We start from the raw sequence: 26,835 nt of genomic DNA, 5'->3' as shown, positions 1-26,835 counted from the left end.
ATCTTTGCAGATTTTCTTTTAATTTGATACTATTTTAACTTCCGTATTTAGCCAAAGATGATGCAGCCCAAGTATCTTTCTCACTGGGATAAATCTTTGCTAATAGTAAATATCTCCTTAAAAGTCTGCCACTGCATCTCCACTGTCCTACCTTTTAACCTAGCTTCCCAGTTCACTTCAGTCAACTCTGCCTTCATACTGTTATAATTACCTTTATTCAAGTTACAATGCTCATCTTAAACCCACACTTCTCACCTTCAAAAGGAATGCGAAATTCTATAATGTGATGATTGCTGTCACCTAGAGGTTCCTTTTCCATGAGGTTATTGATTAATAGCTGAAGGAACTCGGAAGGCTCTGAAGGGATTTCTTTTGCTCCACAATCAATCACGCGATAGTCAGCACTGAGCAGACATTACACCATTTGTATCAAACTAATGGATTACGAAAGACAGAAAATAATCAATAGCGCTCCCACAATTAGAACATTGATTTTATTGTCGCAGTAAGTTTCGTTCAAAATCAGATAAGGCAAAAAACAATGTTCAGAAGTGCTTGATAGTAGGAAACAGTACTTAATAGGAACAGTTACAGCTTCTAATCAAGAAAGCCGCCTTTTGGAAAAGTTCAATTCCACCTTTGTGCTTTTTTCTCCTCCAATTCTCCCCATAGCCCAATAGTGACTATGTCGGGATATGGATCAATAGATGCCAATGGGCATACTCAAATATCTATACTCCTCACTCTGGACTAATTACAATGCTTTCAGCAGGTCTCATTAAACATAAATACTCATTATTTTTGTCTTTCATGTAGCACCTTTCATTGTCTGGTCAAAGCGTTTTACAGTCAATGAATTACTTGAGGTGTGACCATTATTGGAATGCAAGAAATGTGGCAACAATATATACACAGCAAGGCCCGACAAACAACAACATAATGAACGACCAGAGATTTATTTTAGGTGTTTGTTGAAGGATAAATATTAGCTAGGACATCAGTGAAGAGCATGATCATGGCCAATCTCCGCACTCTCCCCCTTCCCCCCACTGAAATTAATCATAAGTGTCCTGACTCTTGCCCCCAGCTAAGAAACACAAAATGGGAATTGAACTCTGGGGTGTTGTCTTGCGTCTTTCAAAGAATTTAATACAGCAAGTTGAACTGGCAAGATTTGTGAGCAATTTACTCAATTTTCCAATTATTTAACCACCTTTCCTACATTTTTAAAAGAATGGTCTACACTTTGCTGCAGATGTGGTCTGTACAATAAGCATATGACAGGAAATACATATACAACGGAGGGCCACCTGCAGTGAAGTATAGAATTAATTCAGAAATAAATAAAACTGAATGCCGTTAGATCTCAGATTTAGGAATTAGAATACCATCCAGATGTCTGGAGGAAGCAGTATTCAATTGAAGATCAGCATGGGGAAGATGGTGTAATAGCAACATCCCGCCCTCAAGAGATCTTCCACATCTTCCGAGTAGACCAGGACCTAGAACAAAGCACAATTGGCATCTAAGCCAGATACCACCACCAATTATTTTGCATAAAGCAGACTGTCCAAGTAGAATATAGACAACCTATTGGATAGATTGACCATGGATTGCAGTGTCATTGGATGCGCTGCAAGTTAGTCCAGGAAGAGTAAATTTAGGCTCACATTGGTACCTTCATGACTTATTACTAGCATGATACTGTAAGGTGAGGACAGAGATTCTTTGGTGCTTGCTTACTGGTGGGATATCATAGCCACATGCGTTAGAAGTGCAACCACACAGCAGAGTATTCGAAAATTGAAAAAGTCTAGAAAAATATACAGCTTTCATATATCAATCTAAAATATGAAAAAAGTTCAATTGGGAGATCCAGAGTCAAAACAGCCTCATGCAGTTAAAAGGGTTCCGCATGGCGACCTTTGTCAATCCCCAATTATTAAAGCTTAGCGATTTCAGACACAGTAATCCAAAATTAACCTGAAGCCTATTTCAACGCTGCTGTTCACACACATATACAGCTCAATGTGCAAAATTGATTGTAAGCATTTCAATTATCTGAAGTTACACAACTTCAGAACAGAGCCACTTTTACTGATCACTCATCTGTGGAAATGCAGCTGGGTGCAATGTACCTTGAGAGAGAAGAAAAATCTCCATGTTTACCCGTAAAGTTGATTCAAATGCTTTCCCCAGACAATTCCCGAACTGATCAGTGACTGACTGGAAACGATTTAGATGACTATTAACTTGGAGAAGACACTGCTTGTAACGTACCTACCATGATTTAATGTTAAAGCTGCCTCACATATGGTTCTCTGCAGGATACAATGTCAACTGTGTTCAAGCACAAATTGAAACCCAATTGCAACAGCAATCAAGGTTATTCTCGTACCCCATCCTGCTTTATTTGTTGGTCGGTGCATTGTTACTGGGCGCACGTTTTAAATGCACACTTTGATTTCATTTTCCCTTGCCAGTTTTCTCTCCTGCCCTTCTATAGGTCCTGACTCCCCTTGCTGGGGCATGTTCCACAGACACCAGCCACCCCCGACATCTCACGCAAGTGGGAATTATGCCCAAGTCTGGATGGCAAGTGTTGGCAGGCTGTTTCATGAGTACTGATCCCGATTTTGCCCACACTTGCGCAGATTAATCAGGATCAGAAGCGGGAATTGTGGCTAGCTAGTTCAAGCCAGAGGCATTTTGCTCAAAAGTAGTGCTTCAATTGCCATCCCCTACTAAGATACAAACCTGGGCGTGCTCACTGGATATGCTTGCTGAGTCGGTGGGAGGGGGGGGAGAAAGAGAGCATGCAGTCTACATTTCAGTGAGAACAATACACATTTTCATTATACTAATCTTCCAAATGTGATGATGTAACCAGGAGTTTCAATCCTTTGTCACAAACATTTCATGTCAACCAAAGTGGAGAAAGTACTGGAGTAAGGAAGTTCCCATCAAGAAGTAACACTGTTACATGACAACACCGCAGCTCACCCAGTTCAAGGGCAGCAGTGATCGACAGGCAAATTCCGACGCCAGCAACAGCAGCTCCCCATTCACAAGACCTGGAGCCAACAGAAACTCAACCATCGATTAGCGTTATACCTTCCCCTTCAATTCCTGCCTCTCATTTGATAGATAATCTTTTAGCAGATTTGTACAAATTGGAAAATATCAACAACCAAAACACGTGTCACCAAGTTTCTGCTGGTGGAGTTTCACCTGGATAAAAAAATGATTCAAGGAACTTCAGTGCTTCTTCTGGTCCCCTTTAACATGGTCCCTCTGCTCTACAACCCTCAGCATCATTCCCTTGCTTATAATGTGAATTTTCCGAGGTGGCACTTTCTTACCCCCGCCTTTCTTGTTGAAATCTCTCCCGGTGAATACCTGAGAGGGTTTCTAACCTCACAGGACACCACCTTATAGGATAGTGCCCTGGCATATAGATATTTGGTGCCAGATTGCCAACTTCAAAATTTGGATTTTAACAGATACACCGTGATTATAGTGTTAATGTCTCATCATAGTTGAGCTCCAAATGGAATGAACAAACTTGCATCTATATATGGCATCTTTCATATCAATAGCATTTCACAGCCAATTAATGACGTTTGAAGTGTCATCACTGCTATAAAATAGCCAATTCGTACACTGCAAACTCCCACAAACAGCAACAAGATGAATGACCAATAATGGGACCTATTACATGTACCCGAGGGGGCAGATGGGGCCTCCTTTTAAGATCTCATCCAAAAGACAATACTCCTGATAGTACTGAGTGTTGCTTGTCAAGCTGGGTTATTTACGAAAAGCCCTGGGAGCACCGTTGAACCCACAACCTTCTGAACCAAACTGGTTTTGAATTTACCACCGTTTCAATCTATAAATCTACCATTCTAAACCAAGGATACACAGACTAGATCAGGATCCAAGCCCATCAGTACTCCGTTCCAGTAGCAATTGTATGCAGACTTTCTGAATGGACTCCCCCTCCCAATCCTCCTTCACTTTGGGAGAAATCCCTTCCTTGCCTGTATGTTTCTGGCAGATGTTGGGCATTCACCATTCAGGGAGCTGGCTGCCACACTTTCCATTTACTAGCACGTTCTATTTCATTGACACAGCATCTAGCACCAGGAATCCCAGATAATTGCGTGCCCGCCTCTGCACTCACTATTTCATGGTGTTCAAGGAGTTTCTTGATGTCAGGCAACATGGAATGGTTCAGACGATCAAGGCTAATGAACTTGACTAAATTTGAAATGTGCACGATTGCATATTAAAAGATTCCTTCCCCACACCAAAATTTGAGGAATTTCCAACCATTATTTGGCAAAGGAAAATATCAAGACATGATTTCAGGTAAAAGTCTCTCAACTCCCTATTAACAGGTTCAGAAGTAAGTAGATTGGACCAAATCATTCTCATTCTTGCCACCTATATGAAAGTGCATCGCTGAAATGGTATCAGACTTGGTTACTGCCCTGCCTTGGGTCAAACGCAGGATTAAAGTGGTAAATAAATCAGATTCAATTAAAATCAAAATCCAACCAAACCTGACATATGGAAGTCTTCCAGAACATGGGGAAGTTCCTGAAAACTAATGCACTCTCTCTCAGTACAAATGACATTTTCTTTTAAAGACCAGGGCAGTGGGGAAGAGAAATTTTAAAATACAAAATATTTAGAAGGGGATAACCTCCTGAAATCCCAGAGCAAATTGGACAGAATTTTTCAAACTTGAAAAAATATTATGGAAATCCATTCAATCCACGAGATTTCTTTTTTTTAAAAAAAACATAAATGAAATTATTTGCTCTCGACACCAGAGGCAAAATCCACAAATCACACAAACGTTCGACAGTGAAAGGCTGGGTTTTTAAAATCAGGCCACTTGAGTGTTGTCCATTCAACATTTTGGATGCTTCCTCAGGCTCAGCTCCTCCCTTGCTGGCATTAGATGAAAGACCACTGCTGGTATGGGTCTGCAGAGTTGCACGGGGCTATGCTTGGGTTCTGGCCTCTTGCAGTCAAGCACTGATTTGTGGCAGAATTTATTAGATTGTCCTTAAAAAGAAAACAAAATTCACAAGTTAAAATACTGCTTTATCCATCTCCCAAATTTTCCCATCGTCTCCTGATGTTGCTGACTTATACCCGTGTATGGCTGCTGTCTGCTATCTTATCTAAGCAATCGATCATCTAAATATCTGAGCAAGAGCGTCAATTTAGTATTCAAGTCCCAGGGATGAAATGACACTTTACTAATCCACTACACTCAGGAACTTTATAATCACCTTTAGATTCATATAATCCTTACACAGTGCAGAAGAGGCCATTTCGGCCACTTCCCGACTCTCCAATAGAGCATTTTACCCAGGTCCTCTTTGGGCTGAATGGCCTCTTCTGCACTTTGAGTCAGCACCGACTTTCTGACAGAGTCTTACCCAGGTCCTCTTTCCCCCATCCTATCCCAGTAACCCACACATGGCCAATCCATCTAACCTACACATCTTGGGACTGTGGGAGGAAACTGGAGCGCCCAGAGGAAACCCACAGAGTGAGAATGTCCTGCTGCAGTGAACGGAGATCTGGCCAAGTGCCAAACTCTCCGTCCTCACTTGCAGCTGGGTGTGAACTGCCGGTAAGAGTGTATCCAGCATTTTTCGGAAGCTTGGGATGTCCCAAAGTGCTTTACAGCCAATTCATTACTTTTTGAAGTGTTGCCACTGTGTAATGCAGGAAACGCAGCAGCCAATTTGCAGAAAGCAAGCTCCCACAGTGAGATAATGGCAAGATGACCAGTTCATAAAGTGTCCATCCACCTCCTTCCCATTCAAAACCAGCCAACTTTTTTTGTGAAAATGAGAAGCAAGGTGAACATCCCAAGGCCCGCAACGCAGGACATAAGCAACGTTGAAAAAAATACAACATGGTAAGAAGGTAAACCAAGTAGTTGCAGGCGGCGCAGTACTGCTGCCTCACAGCGCTAGAAACCCGGGTTCAATTCCCAGCTTGGGTCACTGTCCGTGCGGAGTCTGCACGTTCTCCCCATGTCTGCGTGGGTTTCCTCCGTGTGCTCGGGTTCCTCCCAAAAGACGCGCTGGTTAGCTGCATTGGCCATGCTAAATTCTCCCTCAGTGTACCCAAACAAGGGCCAGAGTGTGGCGACTACGGGATTTTCACAGTAACTTCATTGCAGTGTGAATGTCAGCCTACTTGTGACACTAATAAATAAACTTTTAGATGGGGTTCAGCACCAAGCTTAGCTTTCAAAGTCCGACAGGTTACAGGACAATGGGAAACAGAGAATGGTAAAGAATTCTCCAGTTTCAAACTTCTGGGGAAGAATAAATTTGAGTCAATGGCTAAAATAAAAACAAAATTAATGCGGACGCTGGATTCTGAAAGAAAAACAGCTCTGAAGAGGATTCATCCAGACTTAAAACGTTGTCTCTATTCTCTCTCCACAGATACTGTCAGACTTGCTGAGATTTTCCAGCATTTTCTGTTTTTGTTTGAGTTGGAGGAGTCTTTCAATGCAATATGCAGGTCATTTTGTATTTGTAGCTTAGCAGGAATAAGAGGTGGTAGTTTGGAGGGTAACCACTCAGAGAAAACTGAGAAAAGTCAAAGCAATGGCTACTTAGTCAGTATTTTTAAGTTTCCCCTCTTGTACACCTCATCTTCAATTTCCATCGCAGTTGTAATCCATCTCAAATAATTACAAGAGCAATTTCCTTATTGGGTTTGGAAAGTTTTGTCCTGCAAGTAACAAAGCCATGAGGGAAAGTCCAAGGTTCGATTCCCTGAATTTGGGGAGTTAACTGACGTTAAGCTCAGGGGACTGTGGAAGACAACAATTTGACTTTACTAAAGTCTATATGGACTTTGGTAAAGCGTTTGACAAAGCCCCTCATGGTAGGCTGGTGAAAAAAGTTGGATCTCATGGGATAAAGGGGGAGGTGGCTAGATGGGTGGAGAACTGGCTTGGTCACAGAAGACAGAGGGTGGTAGTGGAAGGGTCTTTTTCCGGCTGGAGGCCTGTGACTAGTGGTGTTCCGCAGGGCTCTGTATTGGGACCTCTGCTGTTTGTGATTAATATAAACGATCTGGAAGAAGGTGTAACCGGGGTGATCAGTAAGTTTGCGGACGACACAAAATTGGCAGGACTTGCAGATAGTGAGGAGCATTGTCAGAAGCTACAGAAGGATATAGATAAGCTGGAAATTTGGGCAAAGAAATGGCAGATGGAGTTCAATCCTGCTAAATGCGAAGTGATGCATTTTGGTAGAAATAATGTAGGGAGGAGCTATACGATAAATGGCAGAACCATAAAGGGTGTAGATATGCAGAGGGACCTGGGTGTGCAAGTCCACAGATCCTTGAAGGTGACGGCACAGGTGGAGAAGACATATGGCATGCTTGCCTTTATAGGACGGGACATAGAGTATAAAAGTTGGGGTCTGATGTTGCAGATGTATAGAACGTTGGTTCGGCCGCATTTGGAATACTGTGTCCAGTTCTGGTCGCCACACTACCAGAAGGACATGGAGGCTTTGGAGAGAGTACAGAGGAGGTTTACCAGGATGTTGCCTGGTATGGAGGGGCTTGGTTATGAGGAGAGATTGGGGAAACTGGGGTTGTTCTCCTTGGAAAGACGGAGGATGAGGGGAGACTTAATAGAGGTGTATAAAATTATGAAAGGCATAGATAGGGTGAACGGTGGGAAGCTTTTCCCCAGGTCGGTGGTGACGTTCACGAGGGGTCATAGGTTCAAGGTGAAGGGGGGGGGGGGGGGGGGGAGGTTTAACACAGATATCAGAAGGACATATTTTACACAGAGGGTGGTGGGGGCCTGGAATGCGCTGCCAGGCAAGGTGGTGGAGGCGGACACACTGGGAACGTTTAAGACTTATCTAGACAGCCATATGAACGGAGTGGGAATGGAGGGATACAAAAGAATGGTCCAGTTTGGACCAGGGAGCGGCACGGGCTTGGAGGGCCGAAGGGCCTGTTCCTGTGCTGTATTGTTCTTTGTTCTTTTCTTTGACGCACTGCCTCTGGGTTAGGGAAGGGAAAAAGTGAGCCCAGATTCCCATTCAGGATTTCAGGCAGTCGCTCCTGCTAGAGATGTGTTTGCAAAGTTTGGATGAGGGCAGGGTCGGTAGTAGTGGAATAACTTGCCAATACTCTTGATAAGATTCACATGAAAAACGACAATGTTCAAGATAATGGAATGATGTGGAAATGCCAGCGTTGGACTGGGGTAAACACAGTAAGGAGTCCAACAACACCAGGTTAAAGTCCAACAGGTTTATTTGGTAGCAAACGACACTGGCGTTTGCTACCAAATAAACCTGTTGGACTTTAACCTGGTGTTGTTAGACTCCTTACCAAGATAATGGAAGGCAGCCATTGCACTGCACACTGGAAACAAATTAATTTTAGAAGGGGAGGAGAGAAAGTTGCTAAATCCCCACCCAGCTCCCACAAAACACTTTCCTACCCAGATACAACACTCACATTTAAAACTTCCCAGCGTTCCTCTCCCGGTGCTCCTGTATCCTTCCTTTTGTATTTGCACATCTCTAATCGAACGGGGCCGTACACGGCGTGAAGACACAGCTGCTTCCCGATGTTGTGGCGTAGTTCAGACTGGGTTGTGTATTCAAAATACTGAAAATTTCAATGGAAAACAAAAAAATATCAAGACAACTCACACGTCTGATCTCTCTCTCTACCCCAAGCATTGATGCCATTATAGTAGCATTTATTACAATGCCAACCTACATGACTTTTGGCCTCCTACCTGCACCAACTTTTCTCCCCATCTTTCCTGAAGGCATCGACTCCTTGCTGAGATATGGTTCCACAGGTGCCAGGCACTCTCTAGTATCTTGCCCAAGTAGCTGTTCTCCAGCTGTGAGCCTAGACAGCAAGTGTTGGCACACTATTTGACCAACTTGTAGCTAGGGAGAGTAAGAGGAGAAGGCATCACATCCAAGCCCAATCCTGCCCACATGTTAATTCCAGTAGGGATCATCCAATAAGGATCACAGACAGAAATCTGTCTGGTTTTCCCAATTGACCAGGCATTAAACCTCGGGCTTTCCTCGTCTCGGACTCTTCCACTCACTGCCTTAACTAGGTGAACTGTATAAGAAGCAGTCATTACACCTTTTCTTCCCCCACTTAAACCAGTTATATTTCCACTTATCTTTCTAACCCAGTTAGAAAGGAACCAGCATCAAAAACTTTCCCTTTACCATTCACAGACCTTGAATGTATCGGTGTGTCTTGGTAACCACAATTGGACACAGCACTCAAAAAGGTCAAATCATGACTTCCTCCAACTTACACTCCACTGTCCTGGCTATAAAAGTTCAGCATTTCTGTTTGCTTTGTTAATAGCTGTTCTCGAACATCAATCATCTAGTTGGTAATCACCATGCAGAAACTCACTAAAGCTGTTCAAGTGTTAATCATCCAGTCATTAATCATCATGCAGCAACTCACCACAACCTCTTTGACAGCACTTTCCAAATTCTGTTGCAGAGATAGACAAGAGCAGCAGCCGCATGGGAACATCACCACCTGCAATTTCCCTCCCCATCCTGCCTTCAAACTTTGCTGCTCCATCATCATTGGGCCAAAGTCCTGGAGCTCTCTAACTAACAGCACTATGAGATTACCTTCACCACACAGGCTGCAGTGGTTCAAGGCAGCAACTCATCACCTTCTCAAGGTCAATTAAGGCCGCATCTTGTGAATGAACAGCCTCAGATCTCTCAACTTCATCCTTAGTTAACTCGGCACATAGAGTATTCAATCACCAGGGCTTCTCCCTACTTGCAACACTTTTAAACCAATCCATATTAAATTTCATCTGCCACTGATTGGTCTATATATTCTACCCAATTCTCAGATTGGGTTTCTCCTCCTTCCCCACACAATATTGATCGTAAAGTTGACTACAAACTCATTACTAGTGTAACACACCAAAAAAAACCAGAGCGCAGACCGTGCGGGATGAACACTGCTAGCGGGTTCAAGTGGCTGTTGCCTTGTACCTGGTTGCCTCCCATTCCGTGGCACGGGTACATTATCAGAGGCTTCCCACCGTGATTGTTTTCCCCAGCATCCAGGCAATTTTGCGTTCCCTTGTTTTTAATCTGTAAAACAACATGCAACTTATCAAAAGTTCAGCACTTGTTGCTTTTTACAGTCTATAACAAAATCAAATTGCAACATTGTTGAAATGCAGTGAGGAGTGATTACAAAGGCAATTAGTGCATTGATGTGGAGATGCCGGTGTTGGACTGGGGTGGGCACAGTAAGAAGTCTCACAACACCAGTTCAAGTCCAACAGGTTTATTTGGAATCATGAGCTTTCGGAGTGCTGCTCCTTCATCAGGTAAAGACACAATTGCAAGAGAATGGTTATGATAACGATGATGCGAGTCTTTACAGGTACGGACAGTGCAAATGGAGAGAGGGATAATCACAGGTTAAAGAGGTGTGAATTGTCTCAAGCCAGGACAGTTAGTAGGATTTTGCAAGCCCAGGCCAAATGGTGGGGGTTACAAGTAGCGTGACATGAACCCAAGATCCCGGTTGAAGCCGTCCTCATGTGTGCGGAACTTGGCTATCAGTTTCTGCTCGGCGATTCTGTGTTGACGTGTGTCTTGAAGGCCGCCTTGGAGAACGCTTACCCGAAGATTGGAGGCTGAATGCCTTTGACTGCTGAAGTGTTCCCCGATAGGAAGGGAACACTCCTGCCTGGCAATTGTCGCGCGGTGTCCGTTAGTGCATTGATATTGAAATAGAAATTAGCATTGCCTGGGAACTGGGTTCGAATACAGTCCACATCGATAGGATGCAGGTTTGACTAAAGACCGCAAGGATCCTATATATCAATCGGCTGGATAGTCTTAATTCTGTGCCCAAGGACACTCTGCAAACCAGCTATCCTTCATTAAATTTCGAACAGTTACGAAATTGAAACACTGGTGCAGCAGGGGCCAAGACTATCGCACATTTCGGAACAGGAAAAAGCCATTCAGCCCCTCCAACATTGTTGCACCATTCAATTAGATCATAGCTGATATGTACCTCAACTTAATTTACTCAAGTCCCATATCCCCCAATACCTTTATCCAACATAAATCTATCAATGTCATTCCCAAACACTCCAACTGTCCCAGCAACTACAGCCTTTTGAGGGGAGAACTCCAGGTTTCCAGCACCTTGTGTCTGTGGTACAGTAAAAATTTACTGTGTGACTAACTGCAATAACCTGATCTGGGTTTGTCCACCACTCTAAGACAATAATTTCTAAATATGGATCGCAAGTTCACTAATTGAACACGCATTTCTACAGCATGCATTACATAGAGAAAAGGTACCCAGTGTTTCAGGGGACAACTATTAGCAACATAGGCACCAAGTAAGAGGGAAAAGGGGATGAGAGGGGTCAAGAGATACTGGAGAGACTCGAGGAGAGTGGTGCTAAAAGGAAGAAATCCTGAAGGCTGAAGTTTGAACAGTCACCAAGGAGAGCTTTCGTCAGATTATAATTAACTAAGAAATGCAAAGGATTTTAAAAAAGACAACTAAAAACAATTTGACGTTATAGTTAAAAAGGGCTCAGAGGGAAGCACTGTCAGCAACTATGGACCCACACGCTCCCACCAACACAGACAAATAGATTTTTATAAAGTGTAGGTAGAGAAAATTGTTAGCTTCAGAAAGTGACAACTTGAAGTGTACAGAACAATTATGTTTGTTGTCTCAAAAGGCAAGTATATTCAATTTAAATCGATGCTTTGGTTTTTCACATCATGCAGGGATTAACTGATTTTGATTTGTCACATGTATTAGTATACAGCGAAAAGTATTGTTTCTTGTGCGCTATACAGACAAAGCATACTGTTGAAAGAGAAAGGAGTGTGCGCAGAATAGTGTTACAGTCATAGCCAGGGTGTAGAGAAAGATCAACTTAATGCGAGGTAGGTCCATTCAAAAGTCTGACAGCAGCAGGGAAGAAGCGGTTCTCGAGTCGGTTGGTACGCGACCTCAGACTTTTGTATCTTTTTCCTGACGGAAGAAGGTGGAAGAGAGAATGTCCGGGGTGCGTGGGGTCCTTAATTATGCTGGCTGATTTGCCGAGGCAGCAGGAAGTGTCGACAGTGTCAATGGATGGGAGGCTGGTTTGCGTGATGGTTTGGGCTACATTCACGACCTTTCGTAGTTTCTTGCGGTCTTGGACAGAGCAGGAGCCATACCAAGCTGTGATACAACCAGAAAGAATGCTTTCTATGCATTCTATGAATGCTTTAATGCATCTGTAAAAGTTGGTGAGAGTCGTAGCTGACATGCCAAATTTCCTTAGTCTCCTGAGAAAGTAGAGGCGTTGGTGGACTTTCTTAACTATAGTGTCGGCATGGGGGGACCAGGACAGGTTGTTGGTGATCTGGACACCTAAAAACTAGAAGCTCTCGACCCTTTCTACTTTGTCCCCATTGATATAGACAGGGGCATGTTCTCCTTTACGCTTCCTGAAGTTGATGACAATCTCCTTGGTTTTGTTGACATTGAGGGAGAGATTATTGTTGTCGCACCAGTTCACCAGATTCTCTATCTCATTCCTGTACCGTCTCGTCATTATTTGAGATCCAACCCACTACGGTGGTGATATCAGCAAACTTGAAAATCGAGTTGGAGGGGAATTTGGCCACACAGTCATAGGTGTATATGGAGTATTGTAGGGGGCTGAGAACACAGCCTTGTGGGGCACCGGTGTTGAGGATGATCGTGGAGCTGTTGTTGTTGCCTATCCTTATTGATTGTGGTCTGTGAGTTAGGAAGTTCAGGATCCAGTCGCAGAGGGAGGAGCCGAGCCCCAGGCCACGGAGTTTGGAGATGAGTTTTGTGGGAATAATGGTGTTGAAGGCTGAGCTGTAGTCAATAAATAGGAGTTTGACATAGGTGTCCTTGTTATCTAGGTGTTTCAGGGTTGAGCGCAGGGCCAGGGAGATGGCGTCTGCTGTGGACCTGTTGCGGCGGTAGGCGAACTATAGTGGATCCAGGCAATCCGGGAATCTAGAACCGATTCGTGCCATGACTAAACTTCCGAAGCACTTCATAATGATGGATGTCAGAGCCACTGGACGATAGTCATTACGAGGAACATTAAAAATGGGAGTACTTAAGGATATTTAATGGGATTTTGACATTATGCTATGGGTTACTCGCACACGAATGCTTAGTACAGGTCACTGAAGACCTCTCTCCGTTAACTGGAAATTGATCAACACCTCTGCTAAAGGCAAGAAGGGAAATTCAAGCCAGTGCATCAAGGCATTTCAAAGCCCATTAACATTATGGAAAATGGAGCTTCAAAACGGGTTAGAAAACATTATTCAGAACTTCAAGTTGATTTAAACACTTCATAGCTCCTTATCTGACCTCTGTCTCCTGCAAGATGGCCACCGACACCCTTCTGCGCACGTGCTCAGAAGACTTGAAACTGATTCTTGCCGACAATGGAAAATAGATGCACAAATTTAAATTGAGACTCAGAATTTGAGATTAGATAAATGATCTATATATTTAGTATTCTCATTGAATTTTTTTTTTAAATGGGTGCAGATGTTTGTGCTCCAAACTTGGGCATATTGAATTACCCAGATCCAGAGCATTGAGAAAAATTGGCAGAATCACCTCCCCATAAGGGGGCCGGCTAATTTCCCAACCCATTTTTAGTCTTTGTGGTTGTGCTGAGCTGTTTCAGAAGCAGGAACAGAAGCTTGCAATAACTGGAGGTGACTTAATGTGGCTCCAAAAAGAGTTTAACAACTAATATGTATATGATAAGGGTCTCACAACACCAGGTTAAAGTCCAACAGGTTTATTTGGTATCACGAGCTTTCGAAGCGTTGCTCCATCAGGTGAGTGAGTGCTCCGAAAGCTCGTGATACCAAATAAACCTGTTGGACTTTAACCTGGTGTTATGAGACTTCTTACTGTGTTTACCCCAGTCCAACACCGGCATCTCCACATCATGATAAAGGGTCTGAAAAAACATATGCACATGTCTACTCTCTTCGTCCCCGGGCTCCAACTGAAGGTCCTCCCTGACCCGGGACGCACACCCTCGCTCCCTATTGGTCCAGTTTCCTACGCAGCCACTCCATAGGGTCCAGCCCGATCATGTGGCCTGCAAAGGATCGACCCTTAAAGGGGCCACGTTACCACACTACTCTATTGCATTTTGAATGGAATTTGAAGTCTCCAGCCTCTCTGTACTTGCTTGCTGGTTTGAAATGTCACAGAGAAAGGTAAAGAAAATTTCCTAGGTGAAAGTGGCTATTGTATTTTGTTTGGAGCAAAATAGCCCTTTCTGCTTCCAAAATCCTAAAAAGAGAAACTAAATGGAAGGGGCAAGTATCACACCACGGTCGAGGGGATGAATAGAATTCTATCGCCATTACTCGCAATGAAGCAGCACCACTGCATTTAGTTATCAGCAAACATCACTTTACTTACCGCCCCATAACGCACTGGAGAAAAGTCAGGCACAAAGATTTCAGGGTACACATTTCGCAGATACCAGGTAAAATTCTTGCATTTTAAACGCTCTTTCAGCTGAAACCTCTCTGAAAGATCTCCAAAAGTTTTCTAAAAAGAAACAGAGCAATAGGTGAATACCAAAGCTACTATTCTATGTAGTGTATTCTACATTGAAATGAGTCAGCAATTGATTTGGCTGCAATGGAGAATGGGCAGAACATCTCAGTTAATTTTAACTCAAAATAGGTTTCCCCATGGCAGAGAGTTGCTTTGAACTTGGTTTCCTCTGGAAGATCAGTTCTGTTGGCTTGTTGAGTTGGTTGGTGAGTTTGGATGGCTTGTTGAGTTGGTTGGTGAGTTTGGATGGCTTGTTGAGTTGGTCGGTGAGTTTGGATGGCTTGTTGAGTTGGTCGGTGAGTTTGGATGGCTTGTTGAGTTGGTCGGTGAGTTTGGATGGCTTGTTGAGTTGGTCGGTGAGTTTGGATGGCTTGTTGAGTTGATCGGTGAGTTTGGATGGCTTGTTGAGTTGGTTGGTGAGTTTGGATGGCTTGTTGAGTTGGTTGGTGAGTTTGGATGGCTTGTTGAGTTGGTTGGTGAGTTTGGATGGCTTGTTGAGTTGGTGAGTTTAGGGGTGCTGAGAAGAACAACATACTCCACACATTATTTAAAACTGGGCCGGGCCAGGGAAACAGTTGCCATGAGAGGTGCTGTATCCTATTATGGAAAGAAAGCATTGTGCAGAGATTCCAACTGTATTTGTATTAGTGTGTTCTGACCACAATGCTGTGGTTTTGCTAAATTCTACTCCCACGTCGTGGTTACCTCAGTGTATTGTACGGGGCACATATCATCACAATGTACTGGAGGAGAATGGTGGGAGCGAATCCAGATAATGATCCCACCAGGAGTGAGGGGGCAGCGGAGGGAGAAAGAGGATGAGGGAGTGACAGAAGAGAAGAATGTGACAACACAATATAGATTTACTCATTGCAGAGATTAAAGATGATCTTTTGATCCCATTGGTTTATCAGTAGACTGATGTGAACAAAAAGCTTCCATCTCAAACAGCAGTTCTTTCAGAATTCTGTGATCAAGGGACTGTTTCTCACTCCACTTTTAACTGTCCTGTTGAACGCTACTGAAAGCGACCCCTGTTAAATTAGATTTTCCTCAGGACTTCATCTGTCAACCATCAGGAAAGAGTGATATTTCCTAGCTACACTGACAAAAATGATAATAAAATGCATTATGGACACTGATATTTGCATAATATTTTAAGTGTTTGCTGGACTGTGCGCTTATCTTTATTCATAGTGAGCAAATATATTTCTGTAATCTGTCAAAGCGGATCGGTTTAATATTCTGATCGTAATGCAATACGAAACCACATTAAATTCAGTAAGTAGCTGGCTGCAACTGAGAAGAACTAACGCCTAGGGATACATAACTCTGTTAGAAAAGAAACTGGAATGATGGGAACAGGGTCCTCTTTCAGAAACCCTGGTTATGCAAACATGGGGGCGGGATTAAAGCTATAACCATTTTAAAGAATGAACTGCAGTTTGCCCACCTCTTGGGCCATCTTCTCGGCTTGCTGGTTCCTCCTGTAAAACAGCTCCTTGTAGTCATCCATCCAGACCTCAGCCAGGCGCACTTGGTTGCGAGCAATAACTTGAACACCTTTGGGGAAGCTGTGAGGGCTCTTGGTACGGAATACGTGGCCCACCACTGAGCAGGGAATGATTTCCAACTGTCCACCGCATTGCCAGACCTAAAACAAAGCAAGTTAGGTAACGTGGTCATTAGCCAATACCAAACAGTAGGCAACATGAGATTTTAAATTGGATACAGATTTCCTTTATTGGGCACACATACTATAGCCAATTCCCAGTAATGTTGGTTTATTAGCCCTCTTCATGCTGCACTAAAATGTGGGAAAGACTTTTGATTTTTTTTTAAAATTTGCTCTGTATTACTGAGACAAAAATGGACCCAATTACGATTGTAGTCACCTCACATCCGGTTTAAATATACATTCTTGCTTGAATAGTGGTTGAAGACAGCATGATCTGAGGGAGTTGACTGTGAGTAGTTATGGACTCGGGCAGCCTGAAGTAAGTGAACCATCAGTCCAGGTAAAGATTGTTTACAGCACTGTGGATGAACAATGAGATCTTCCATGCTTCTAGGCTCAACCATGACTGTGTTCAGAGTATTCTCAATTTCATCTCCAGTTGTACTGTTGTTTTTGCTCCCACTTCATACACTAACCCTTCACCCAAGCCTATATGGTTTCTAACTTTGGCACTAAATTTGGTGAGGGCACCAACGTCAGGAACCCTGTTCATCTCCTATGCACCCTGCTCGCCCCACCTTCTCCCACAAACATACATTGAACATCCCCTACAATAATTGCCCCTAGCTTATATTTCATTACATTGTATACCTTCCTAACTTGATCTTGTTCCCATTAGAGACTATTTGTGCTCTGCATTAAAAAAAACCTTTATTCTTCAGTTGTTTCCCATTTATAAAATCAGCACAGCTGAGGAAGGCCATTTATCTCACCTTGCTTTACTATCCAAAAAGAACCATCTGTCACAGCTTACCCTCTGATTTCAGCTTCTCTGCCGTTTGGCCAATCACACCCTTTATTCTCTCTATGGACAGCCACTAGCAGCCTTTCCCCTGGTTTCTGTGGCTATGACTCATCTTTCATTCCCTCACCCCGCAGTATAAATATCTCCCACTATTTTTGACAAAAGGTCATCTGGACTCGAAACGTCAGCTCTTTTCGCTCCTTACAGATGCTGCCAGACCTGCTGAGATTTTCCAGCATTTTCTCTTTGGGTCCATGAACCTACAATCTGTCTTCTACCACAACCGACCCATTCATCAGAGTCTTGAGCATTTCAATCATGCCTTTCGCAATTTCAGGATGTCCCAAAGCACTTCACAGCCGATGAAGAACTTCTGAAACGTAGTCATTGTTGTAGGAAAAGCAGCAGCCAATTTGCGCACAGCAAAAATCTAGATATATTAGCGACCAAATAATCGGTTCAGGGATAAATATTGACCAGGATACCGTGGAGAACTCCCCACTCTTCTTCAAAAAGTGCTGTGGGATCTTTTACACCCAACCGAGGGGCCAGATGGGGCCTTGGACGAATGCCTCATCGGAAAAATGGCAAATAATATGGCATTCCTTTAGTACTGCACTAAAGTGTCAGCCCACAGAGTATCCAGAAAGAGCCAATTCTTTCATGTTTTACAGAATAGACACTAATCGCATCCATCTGCTAATATAGGCATCAAAAGCTTAATTACAGCTATGCAGTTAGGTTCAGAAAATATATTCTTTGGAATGAAACACTGACATTAATGACACTGCACGACTGCGCCACCTTCTGGTGGATCTTACCTCAACGCCTCAAATATCTAACCCTAAAGCACCAGCTCCGTCAATTAGCCCAGACATTCCATGTAGGTCTAAGTGGTTAGAAATGCTGCTACCCAAAACAAATTATTTTTCAGATACAAGAAGTATACAGCAGTGTTTTCACAATACTTCACAAGATTAAAGCACATTCCATGTTCACCAGCCAGCTTAGAAAAAGACAAGTTCAAGTGAGCAAGTTAAGCTCTTCTGAGTGCAAGCAATACTACTACATTAATGGTCTCATTTCCCCTCACCCACAACTCACCCAGGCAAGATCTGCTCTCCCTTCGTATCATCCATATGTTAGTATTTGTGCAACTTTACCACATTGGAAACGAGGATTGAAAGATCCTGTTCCTCTTCAAATCAAAACACAGGATTAAATGCTTTCCCTTTACAGCTCCAAAGATGTGCAGGTTAGGCGGGTTGGCCATGATAAATTGACCCTTAGTGCCAGGAGGATTAGCAGAGTAAATACGTGGGATTGCAGGGATAGGGCCTGGGTGGGATTGTGGTCGGTGCAGACTCGATGGGCCAAATGGCCTCTTTCTGCACTGTAGGAATTCTATGTATGCATTTCTCCTCTATTTATCCCGCCACCCCACTACAAAATAAAACTCAGTCAATTAAACAATATTTCCTTTAGATTTCTCCTCCAAATAATCCTGGAAGGAACAGGTTGCAGAATTACCAAACGTTCCCGAATCTTCCCAAAAAGTGCACTCAGGGCCATTCCCACTCGGTTAAATGGCGTTTTGCTCGCTTGGTTTAGGGGGTGCGTATTAGGAGGGGCTGAAAGAACAGAATGGAGAAAACAGATTTGGGGTGAAGCAGCGGCTGGGGATTGTGCAGGAGAAACAGCTGGGAAAGATTTCGTCTGCATTGATGTAGATTCACTAATGTCCTTCAGGGAAGGAAATCTGCATGCAAACCGACAACATTGTGGTGGACTCTTAACTCCTAGCAAGCCACTCCAATCAAGAGCAATTGGGGGATGGACAACAAAATATTGGCCTTGCCAGCGATTCCCACATCCCTTGGAAAGAACTACAAATGATGTAGTGGCTTCAGCAGAGAAAAACATCCAAAGGCACTTCTCAGGAGTGTAATCAGACAGAAATGGACAAAGTGACAAAGACAGAAGTGGGTCTACCAGGATAACACAAGACTTGCTCTTAAAATATATAAACTGGTGGTAATGTCATTTTCCTATAACAGATATACAGGATCATTCACGACCTCAGGATGTCCCAAAGTCCTTTCAACCAATGAAGTAATTCTGAAGTGTAGTCACTGTTATAACGTAGGCAATTTGCGCACAGCAATCATCACAAACAGCAATGAAATAAGCAGATCTGATGAGGGATGGCACCTATTTTAGATCGAGTTAGTACACCAAGAGAATTTGCCTGCCCTTTTTTTTTTTGGAATAATGTTGTGGGATCTTCTATGTCCGCCCAAGGGGTCGGACAGTGCCTCAGTTTAATGCCTCAACAGAAAGATGGCACCAACATTGGAATGGCAGCCTGGATATATGAGCTCAGGTCTCAAAGTGGAGCTTGAACCCAGAAGCTGGTGACTGCATCATTACTACTGAGCCAAGGCCAATTGAAACCTGTCAACTTTTGTCTCGATAATTTACCTGCATTCATCAGACACTGAAAGCACAGAGACTATATTATTAGGATTTTCAGAAAATGATTTCATGGTGTAGTCAAAATGCATCTTTTACACACCAATGAAAGTCAGTGCCAATTAAGGCTTATGGCGACATCTTTCAGTGCCAAATACAGCTACAAAATTGCATTTTTAACCACCATTTCTACACACTGAGCTCTGAACAAACAATTACATAGGCAGAGAAAAGATTTGAGACATTATAAATTTATAATAAAAAGGTGGCACGGTGGTTAGCACTGCTGCCTCACAGCACCAGGGACCCAGGTTCGATTCCAGCCTTGGGTGACTGCGTGGAGTTTGCACGTTCTTTCCGTGTCTATGTGGTTTCCTCCCACAGTCCAAAGATGTGCAGGTTAGGTTGATTGGCCATGCTAAATTGCCCCCGAGTGTCCCAAGATGTATACGTTAGGTGGATTAGCAGGGTAAATACGTGGTGTTATGCAGACTCGATGGGCCAAATGACCTTTTTCTGCACTGTAGGGATTCTATGATTCACATCCACTCACTTTTAAAAATAGAATTTGGGTACTGGGTATGACAGCCATTAGAAGCCTACTTGTTCAGTTTGGGAATATGGGCCAAGGACAATCAGAGATGTCTCCACATAAACTGGAGGGGGTTTGGGCTTCCTCACTCCAGAATCCAAACACCAAAATACCAGCGAGTCTCGCTGAAAAGGTCAAAAGGACATTCAGTTGTCAACTGCTTAACAGTAATATCAAGATTAGTCAATAATTACAGTTTGCTAGTGCACTGCAAATATTTTTAGTGTAACAAGATCCACTATATTAAACTTGACGAGGCAAAAAAAAAAACACTTGCGTTTGCAGCTTTGGAAGAAAAACTATGATGGGGTAAATTTGTGTGGGTGCCTTTTGGTACCTCATTCGAGCCATTCTTTAATGCGCAAGCCTGGGTTTCGCTTCCTGGAGGGCATCTGATCCTGCTGTCAAACATTCGCAAACTTTCCAGCAGAACCCACTGAATAGTGATCAAGAGCAGGAACATTGGCTGATTTTTTCCCCCCCTGCCTGTTTTCCCCAAAACATCGAGGCCAATCGAGGCATCTTAACTGGTGCCTGAGTGGGAGATCAGCTAACTGAGCACACACCAGGAATGGACTCTGGGCTTTCTTGGCCTGGGCAGCTTGCTACTACAACAGGCTATATCTTTGCACATTAGGCCACAGGACCTCAATTCATATTTAAAGCTTATCAACAGACACAACCAAGGCGTGAGCATTAGAAACATAAGCATTTGCGTTTACCCTGAATGACATTTCCACATTCTCTCCTCCCCATATTTCCATCTGGTTGTCGTATGTTCCAATGAGTTCAAAGTAAGCTTTGGAGATCGCAAAGAGGCCACCGGCAAACGTGGGAGTCCTGAAAATAAACTAAATATCAACTCTATTGGCCGGAGAGAGATTGCATAGTTTCATTTTGTGCCAAATTGAAACTCACCCGCATGACCAGTGAGAGACTCAACTCTCTAAAGAGAGAAGACCCACAATATTTGTACTGTTTTCAAATGGCTGATAAATTTTACCTCATATGTAGCAAATTCATCACATTTATTGAGCAAAAAAAGACTTGGGTGGCCATTAAATGCCTCAATACATATCTGCTGTCTATTGTGTGACTGGATTTTCTGTTATTTGTTCAAGATCTGGGCAATGGCAAGGCCACATTTATTTCCCATCCCCAGTTGCTCAGGAAGTGGAGGAGGACCTGGACCATGGAATTGCTGCAGTCCTCGTACCTGATCGTGGTCCCACAGCAGATACAGTAATAGAAACATATTAAATAGGTGCAGGAGTAGGCCATTCGGCCCTTTGAGCCTGCACCACCATTCAATATGATCATGGCTGATCATGCACTTTCAGTATCCCACTCCATACTCCCTTGATCCCTTAAGTCACAAGGGCCACATCCAGCTCCCTCTTGAACATATCTAACAAACTGGCCCCAACAGCTTTCTGTGGTAGAGAATTCCACAGGTTCACAACTCGCTGAGTGAAGAAGTTCTTCCTCATCTCAGTCCTGAATGGCTTATCCCTTATTCTTAGAATGTGACCCCTACTTCTGCACTTCCCCATCATTCTTCCCGCATCTAGCCTGTCCAGTCCCACCAGGATTATATGTGTTTCTATGAGATCCCCGCTCATTCTTCGAAATTCGAGTACAAGCCCAGTCGATCCAGTCTCTCTTCGTATGTCAGTCCTGCCATTCCAGGAATCAGTCTGGTGAACCTTCACTGGACTCCCTCAATAGCAAGAATGACCTTCTTCAGACTAGGAGACCAAAACTGCACACAATACTCCAGGTGAGGCCTCACCAAGGCCCTGTATAACGGCAGCAATGTTCTTAGAATTCCCACTGGTACAATAAATTATGTTCTTAGCTACACATATGAAACCGGTACATTACCTTAAGGGACCCACTGAGATGGGTGGCATGAAGACAAGACGGGGTCATATCCAGGACCTTAAACATCTAAATACCCTGCCACGTCCCATGAAGTAGCGGTGTTGACAGCTCAAAGCAAATGTCCCTAATAACTTAAATACTTTCCCACCAGCCGACTTCTGAAGCAGTACTAGGATGATACAAGAATGTCCATTTCTCAAGAGTGGAATTCTTCAGACCTTAACTGGAGCCAGATGATATACCCGAGCAGTTTCAACATGATTGGAAACAGGAGCGAGAGCATTTCAAGACAGTTCCAAACACAAAACAAACCTCCTCAGCTGTTGATCCATTTTAATAGAGGCAGTCTCAAGACAGCCCCCATTATTCAGTGATGCTGCATTCAAACTCCAGGTAAAAATCTCTTTGTATTTGAACAGGACAAACTGACGTAAAACGAGAGAGAGACTATTTTCTGTTACCCCAGGGTAGGCTTTGTGAAACTAAATCAATGGCATTTGCTCCACTGTTACACATGGGCCTCAGTTTTCAAAAAGATACGGTGATGAAAATAATGATATTCAGCCCGTATCAGTGTTTCAACTGAGTAAACTCAGGCTGACCTCATCCTTGAACACGAGCTTTTCTCCAAGTTTTCACTGTTAATGGACTCGCACCACATCTCAACTTTCATTCCACTGATCTAGATTTGGTCTTAAAATTGTGTTTTATCTCAAAGTGAAAGTGATCCTGTTCCTCATTGCAGTGACTTCCTCAAGCACTCTCGAGTCATGTATTGTATAGATCTGAATTCTCTATCTTAACTGTGCACTTCATTTCTAGTGTTAGAACAGTGATCCATTATCACATCAGCCTGATATTCCCAATTCTATTTACTACAATCCTCGCCCATAGACTAACATGGGAGAGTATCCACTAGGATCTGTCAAATCTCACTTCTGGCTTGGATTTCAGTTCAGCTTTCTGCATTATGTGACTTGTTTCACCCAGTATTAAAGTTAATTTGTCACAAGTAGACTTACATTAACACTGCAATGAAGTTACGATAAACTTCCCCTAGTCGCCACACTCTGGCGCCTGTTCAGGTCAATGCGCCTAACCAGCACGTCTTTCGATTGTGGGAGGAAACCCACGCAGACATGGGGAGAATGTGCAGACTCCGCACAGAGAGTGAGCCAAGGCAGGAATTGAATGCGGGTCCCTGGCACTGTGAGGCAGCAGTGCTAATCACTGTGCTACCATGTCACCCCAGTTCCAGACGGGTGTCTAAAAGCAAGTTGAAGTCATAGATCTCACAGAAGGGATCAAAACATTTCAAACAGCCCATCAAAACAATCTTGCAATAGGCACATTACTAGATGTTTGGCGATTCATTCATGAGTCCCTTTGAAAAATGACACCATTGGGCGAATTTTCCCATTCCACCCACCACGGGAATCATCGTGGGCGAGGGATGGACCGTGGAAAGGTGCACTGACCTCGGACAGGATTTTCCGGTTGCGAGTACGGCCAGAAAATCCCGCCCCATGTCTGGGATACACCAGTGAGCTGATGGATTTCTTCACTTTGACTCTAAATTCAAAGCTGGACTGCAGTCACATACTGCGTGGCATTTTGACTGGACTTCAGATTCAGAAACTTGGGTTTAATGGCCACTAATTGCTGCAATTACCAGCCATCTGGATTTTCAACTGGAACAAAAGAACTCATGATTAAAGAACTGCAATCAATAAAAGCCTTTCGCGTCATGCTGCTGTCAGAGAGGAAATGATGTTGGGCCTGGATTTGCTGCAGTGCAATGTATGATCATGCATGCCATTCGCAGACATTTGCGCTTGCCATCCATGCCGCTTTAGACTTGACGCCGTGATTTGCTTAACAATCAGTCTACAGCATGGCAAGGTCAGTGATGCATCAGGGACCTCATGCCTGCTGCAGTCATGGCTTGCCCCACAGATCAACTACATGGCACGATCAAAAGCAGCATGCAGACATCAACTTGTATGGAGGCAACGGGAGATTAAACAAGCTGGAACTTCTGAAATCAAGTTCAAAATGTTTACTTCTCAGCCTTTTATAAAAAGTTTTTACAAATCTGGTGTCTGCTCTTTCATTTTTTCCCCCCCAGAAATGTCACAGGAAGATGATTGCAAAACTTTTGTCCCTTCAGCATCCATCCGCCTCGCCTTTCCCGGCTAAATAATTCATGGTGGAAAAAGACAAAGGTGCCATGATAGCTTCCCCGATTTGGAGATAAGGTTCAGGAGCTTCAGTTGGACATCGTGAACAACTAGTACATCGACAGGAAGGATCAACTCTCGCTCAGTGAATGGGACGCCAAGAGAGGGGATCAAAATGGTGTCCAAATCAAACATCCCATCAAAGCAATCATAAAATAGACAGGACCAGTATTAACGTTTGACCAGTGCATTTGGTAAAACACCACTTATTCAATCAGATTATTGGTCTGGCTGCTTAGTGGGGCAAGTTGGTTGCACTGATAGCCCCTGCACCCGGAGGAAGCCAGCAATCCAGTGGAAATTGGTCAATCTCTTTGCCCTGCATGGAATATTTTATATTTAAGTGAAGTGGGATGCCCTGTGGAAGAGGGCATCGGTCACCTGTTGAATGCAGCTCCTTCACTGATATTACAGGGGGTCTCCAGAGTCAGACCAAAAGGAAGAGGATCTATAGAAATTGAGAGCTGTTATCACCTTTGTTGCCACTGACAAGACCCTGTGGGAAGTGGACTGTGGTTTCAGGCTTTACTTCCCTGGTGAAACATTACCTGTGTACACACAGCTTCTTCAGCAGTGCCGGAATTGCTCCTTGTACACTTTCCTGGGCTGTGGGCAGGAGTGACAAAAATGGTTCAAGCGATGGGGCCTCAAGTGCTTTACCCCTACATCGCTGCGGAATGGTGGAATGCTCAGTCGCGAGGCCATTGCAATACTTTCTCCTTCCTAACATGTAGGAAAGAAAGGGAGTTCTGCAACTAATTGCCATTAGATACTGACAAGTGGAAGGCAATAGCAAACCACCACTGACAAAAGCTGCCAAGAAAATGGTTCAGAATTAATCAACAGACAATAAGCCAAAGACCTGCCTTTGGGTAGTGCACACATGATGGCGAGACACTGCTGGGACTCTGGATGGCAAAACTGGCAAGAAAAGATCACTAAAACAGTGAATTATAAAAAGGAAACGCGAATGAACAACTTTGACTGTTGGTGCAAGGCTCCACAACTTTAATAGTCCCTCTGTTAGCCTCCCAGGCTGAGTCATGCAAGGGCCATAAACCACGTCAATACCAGGTTATTCACACCATTGAGTCACTTACATCACATAATAATTGGCGATTGCCCCCGATTGCAGTGGTAGGCGGAGCGATAAGGCAAGCTTTTAGCAGCTTAGGCAAGGTTATTGCTGAAGGAGTGGAGCAAATATCCCAAATTATGGTGCATTGCAATTCATGGCGTGTTTCACTTATTCCATTTCTTGGCACTTTGATATAATATTGCAGGCTGTTAATGTGTCAATTCTGTGGTGCAATTTTCTGCCAAATTTAGACCTACAGTGAAAATCTTCAGTTAACTAATTTTTAAAAAAAGTGTTATTCCTGAAAACAAAAACTTGGGGCAAAACACCATCAATACAGTATCACTGTTGGTTGGCCTTGCAAACAAGAGAAGTGACTGAAAACAGAAACACCCCTCGAGCCTCATAGCATAGCAGGTTACGTGCAGATGCCAGTATGAAGCCTTCTGGTCAATTGGACAGTCATTATAACCAACCTTGCCGTAGATATCATAAGGCCTCACTAATCTGCTTGCCTCTCTGCCGGATCATTTAGTTTTCTGCTGATCATTCTCTCCCCACACCTCACCCCACCCCCCTCCCCATCTCACCTTTGACCTTCGCAACCGGGATGCACTCAACTATGGGGCACACTTCTCGCTATAAGAATTAGTTTCATAGGATCCCTGCAGTGCAAAAGGAAGTCATTCGGCCCATCAAGTCTGCACTGACCACAATCCCACCCAGGCCCTATTCCCATAACCCCACTCATTTACCCTGCTAATCCCCCTGACACTAAGGGGCAATATTTTAGCATGGCCAATCAACCTAACCCGCACATCTTTGGAGTGCTGACCATTCCAGCTCATCATTTTAGCATTGGTTAGTCTTTTTGGCCAGTCCAGTAGCCTCCTTGCAGATTCTACTCAGAAACCATCCACCTTCTGCTATGGTGCCTCCAGCTATAATGTTCAATTGGAATCAAACTAAAAATCCATTATGGAGAAGCCATCCTTTTTGGATTATATACAATTATAAATAAAGTCAGTTGTCGCATAAGCAAGAGGAAAAAATAGGTTATACACAAAAATATATAATTACAATATTTAATAGGAGTAGGAGACTACTAGGGTGTAATTTTACCCTAGCAACGTCACACTTGTACTTCTTCAGTACAGTAATGATTCTGATAATTATAGTCTGTAACCTATGGGTGGGAAGAAGCGTCAATACTCCATCCATTTTGTTAGGAACTATGAAAAACCCACACAGAGGTTAACCATCAAGCAAGCTTCAACCACAAGCCCACTACAGGGGTCAAAATCTTGGCTACATCAACAATCATATTGAAATGCTCATAGGGTACTGTAAATTATATGGAATCTACAAGATGCTCGGAGATTT

The 26,835-nt window shown here is 43.5% G+C and overlaps 1 protein-coding gene across 3 annotated transcripts in view; it reads right to left on the bottom strand.

Moving 5' to 3' along the window:
• Positions 1–4,807: 4,807 nt before the first annotated feature.
• LOC144482003 (polypeptide N-acetylgalactosaminyltransferase 6-like) overlaps positions 4,808–26,835 on the bottom strand; it is a 70,431-nt gene continuing 48,403 nt past the window's right edge. For all 3 annotated transcript variants that reach the window (XM_078201245.1, XM_078201246.1, XM_078201247.1), the window contains 6 exons: positions 20,973–21,090; positions 16,157–16,357; positions 14,563–14,694; positions 10,086–10,187; positions 8,539–8,691; positions 4,808–5,079 (listed from right to left, as the gene is read on the bottom strand). In XM_078201245.1, coding sequence (XP_078057371.1) covers positions 4,969–5,079; positions 8,539–8,691; positions 10,086–10,187; positions 14,563–14,694; positions 16,157–16,357; positions 20,973–21,090 — 817 coding nt within the window. In that variant the 3' untranslated portion in view covers positions 4,808–4,968. The remainder of the gene's footprint in view (positions 5,080–8,538; positions 8,692–10,085; positions 10,188–14,562; positions 14,695–16,156; positions 16,358–20,972; positions 21,091–26,835) is intronic.

The sequence above is a fragment of the Mustelus asterias genome, chromosome X (assembly GCF_964213995.1).
Source record: "Mustelus asterias chromosome X, sMusAst1.hap1.1, whole genome shotgun sequence".
Classification (NCBI taxonomy): domain Eukaryota; kingdom Metazoa; phylum Chordata; class Chondrichthyes; order Carcharhiniformes; family Triakidae; genus Mustelus; species Mustelus asterias.
Note: the sequence above shows the minus strand (reverse complement) of the source record. Positions and strands in the feature narration are given on the sequence as shown.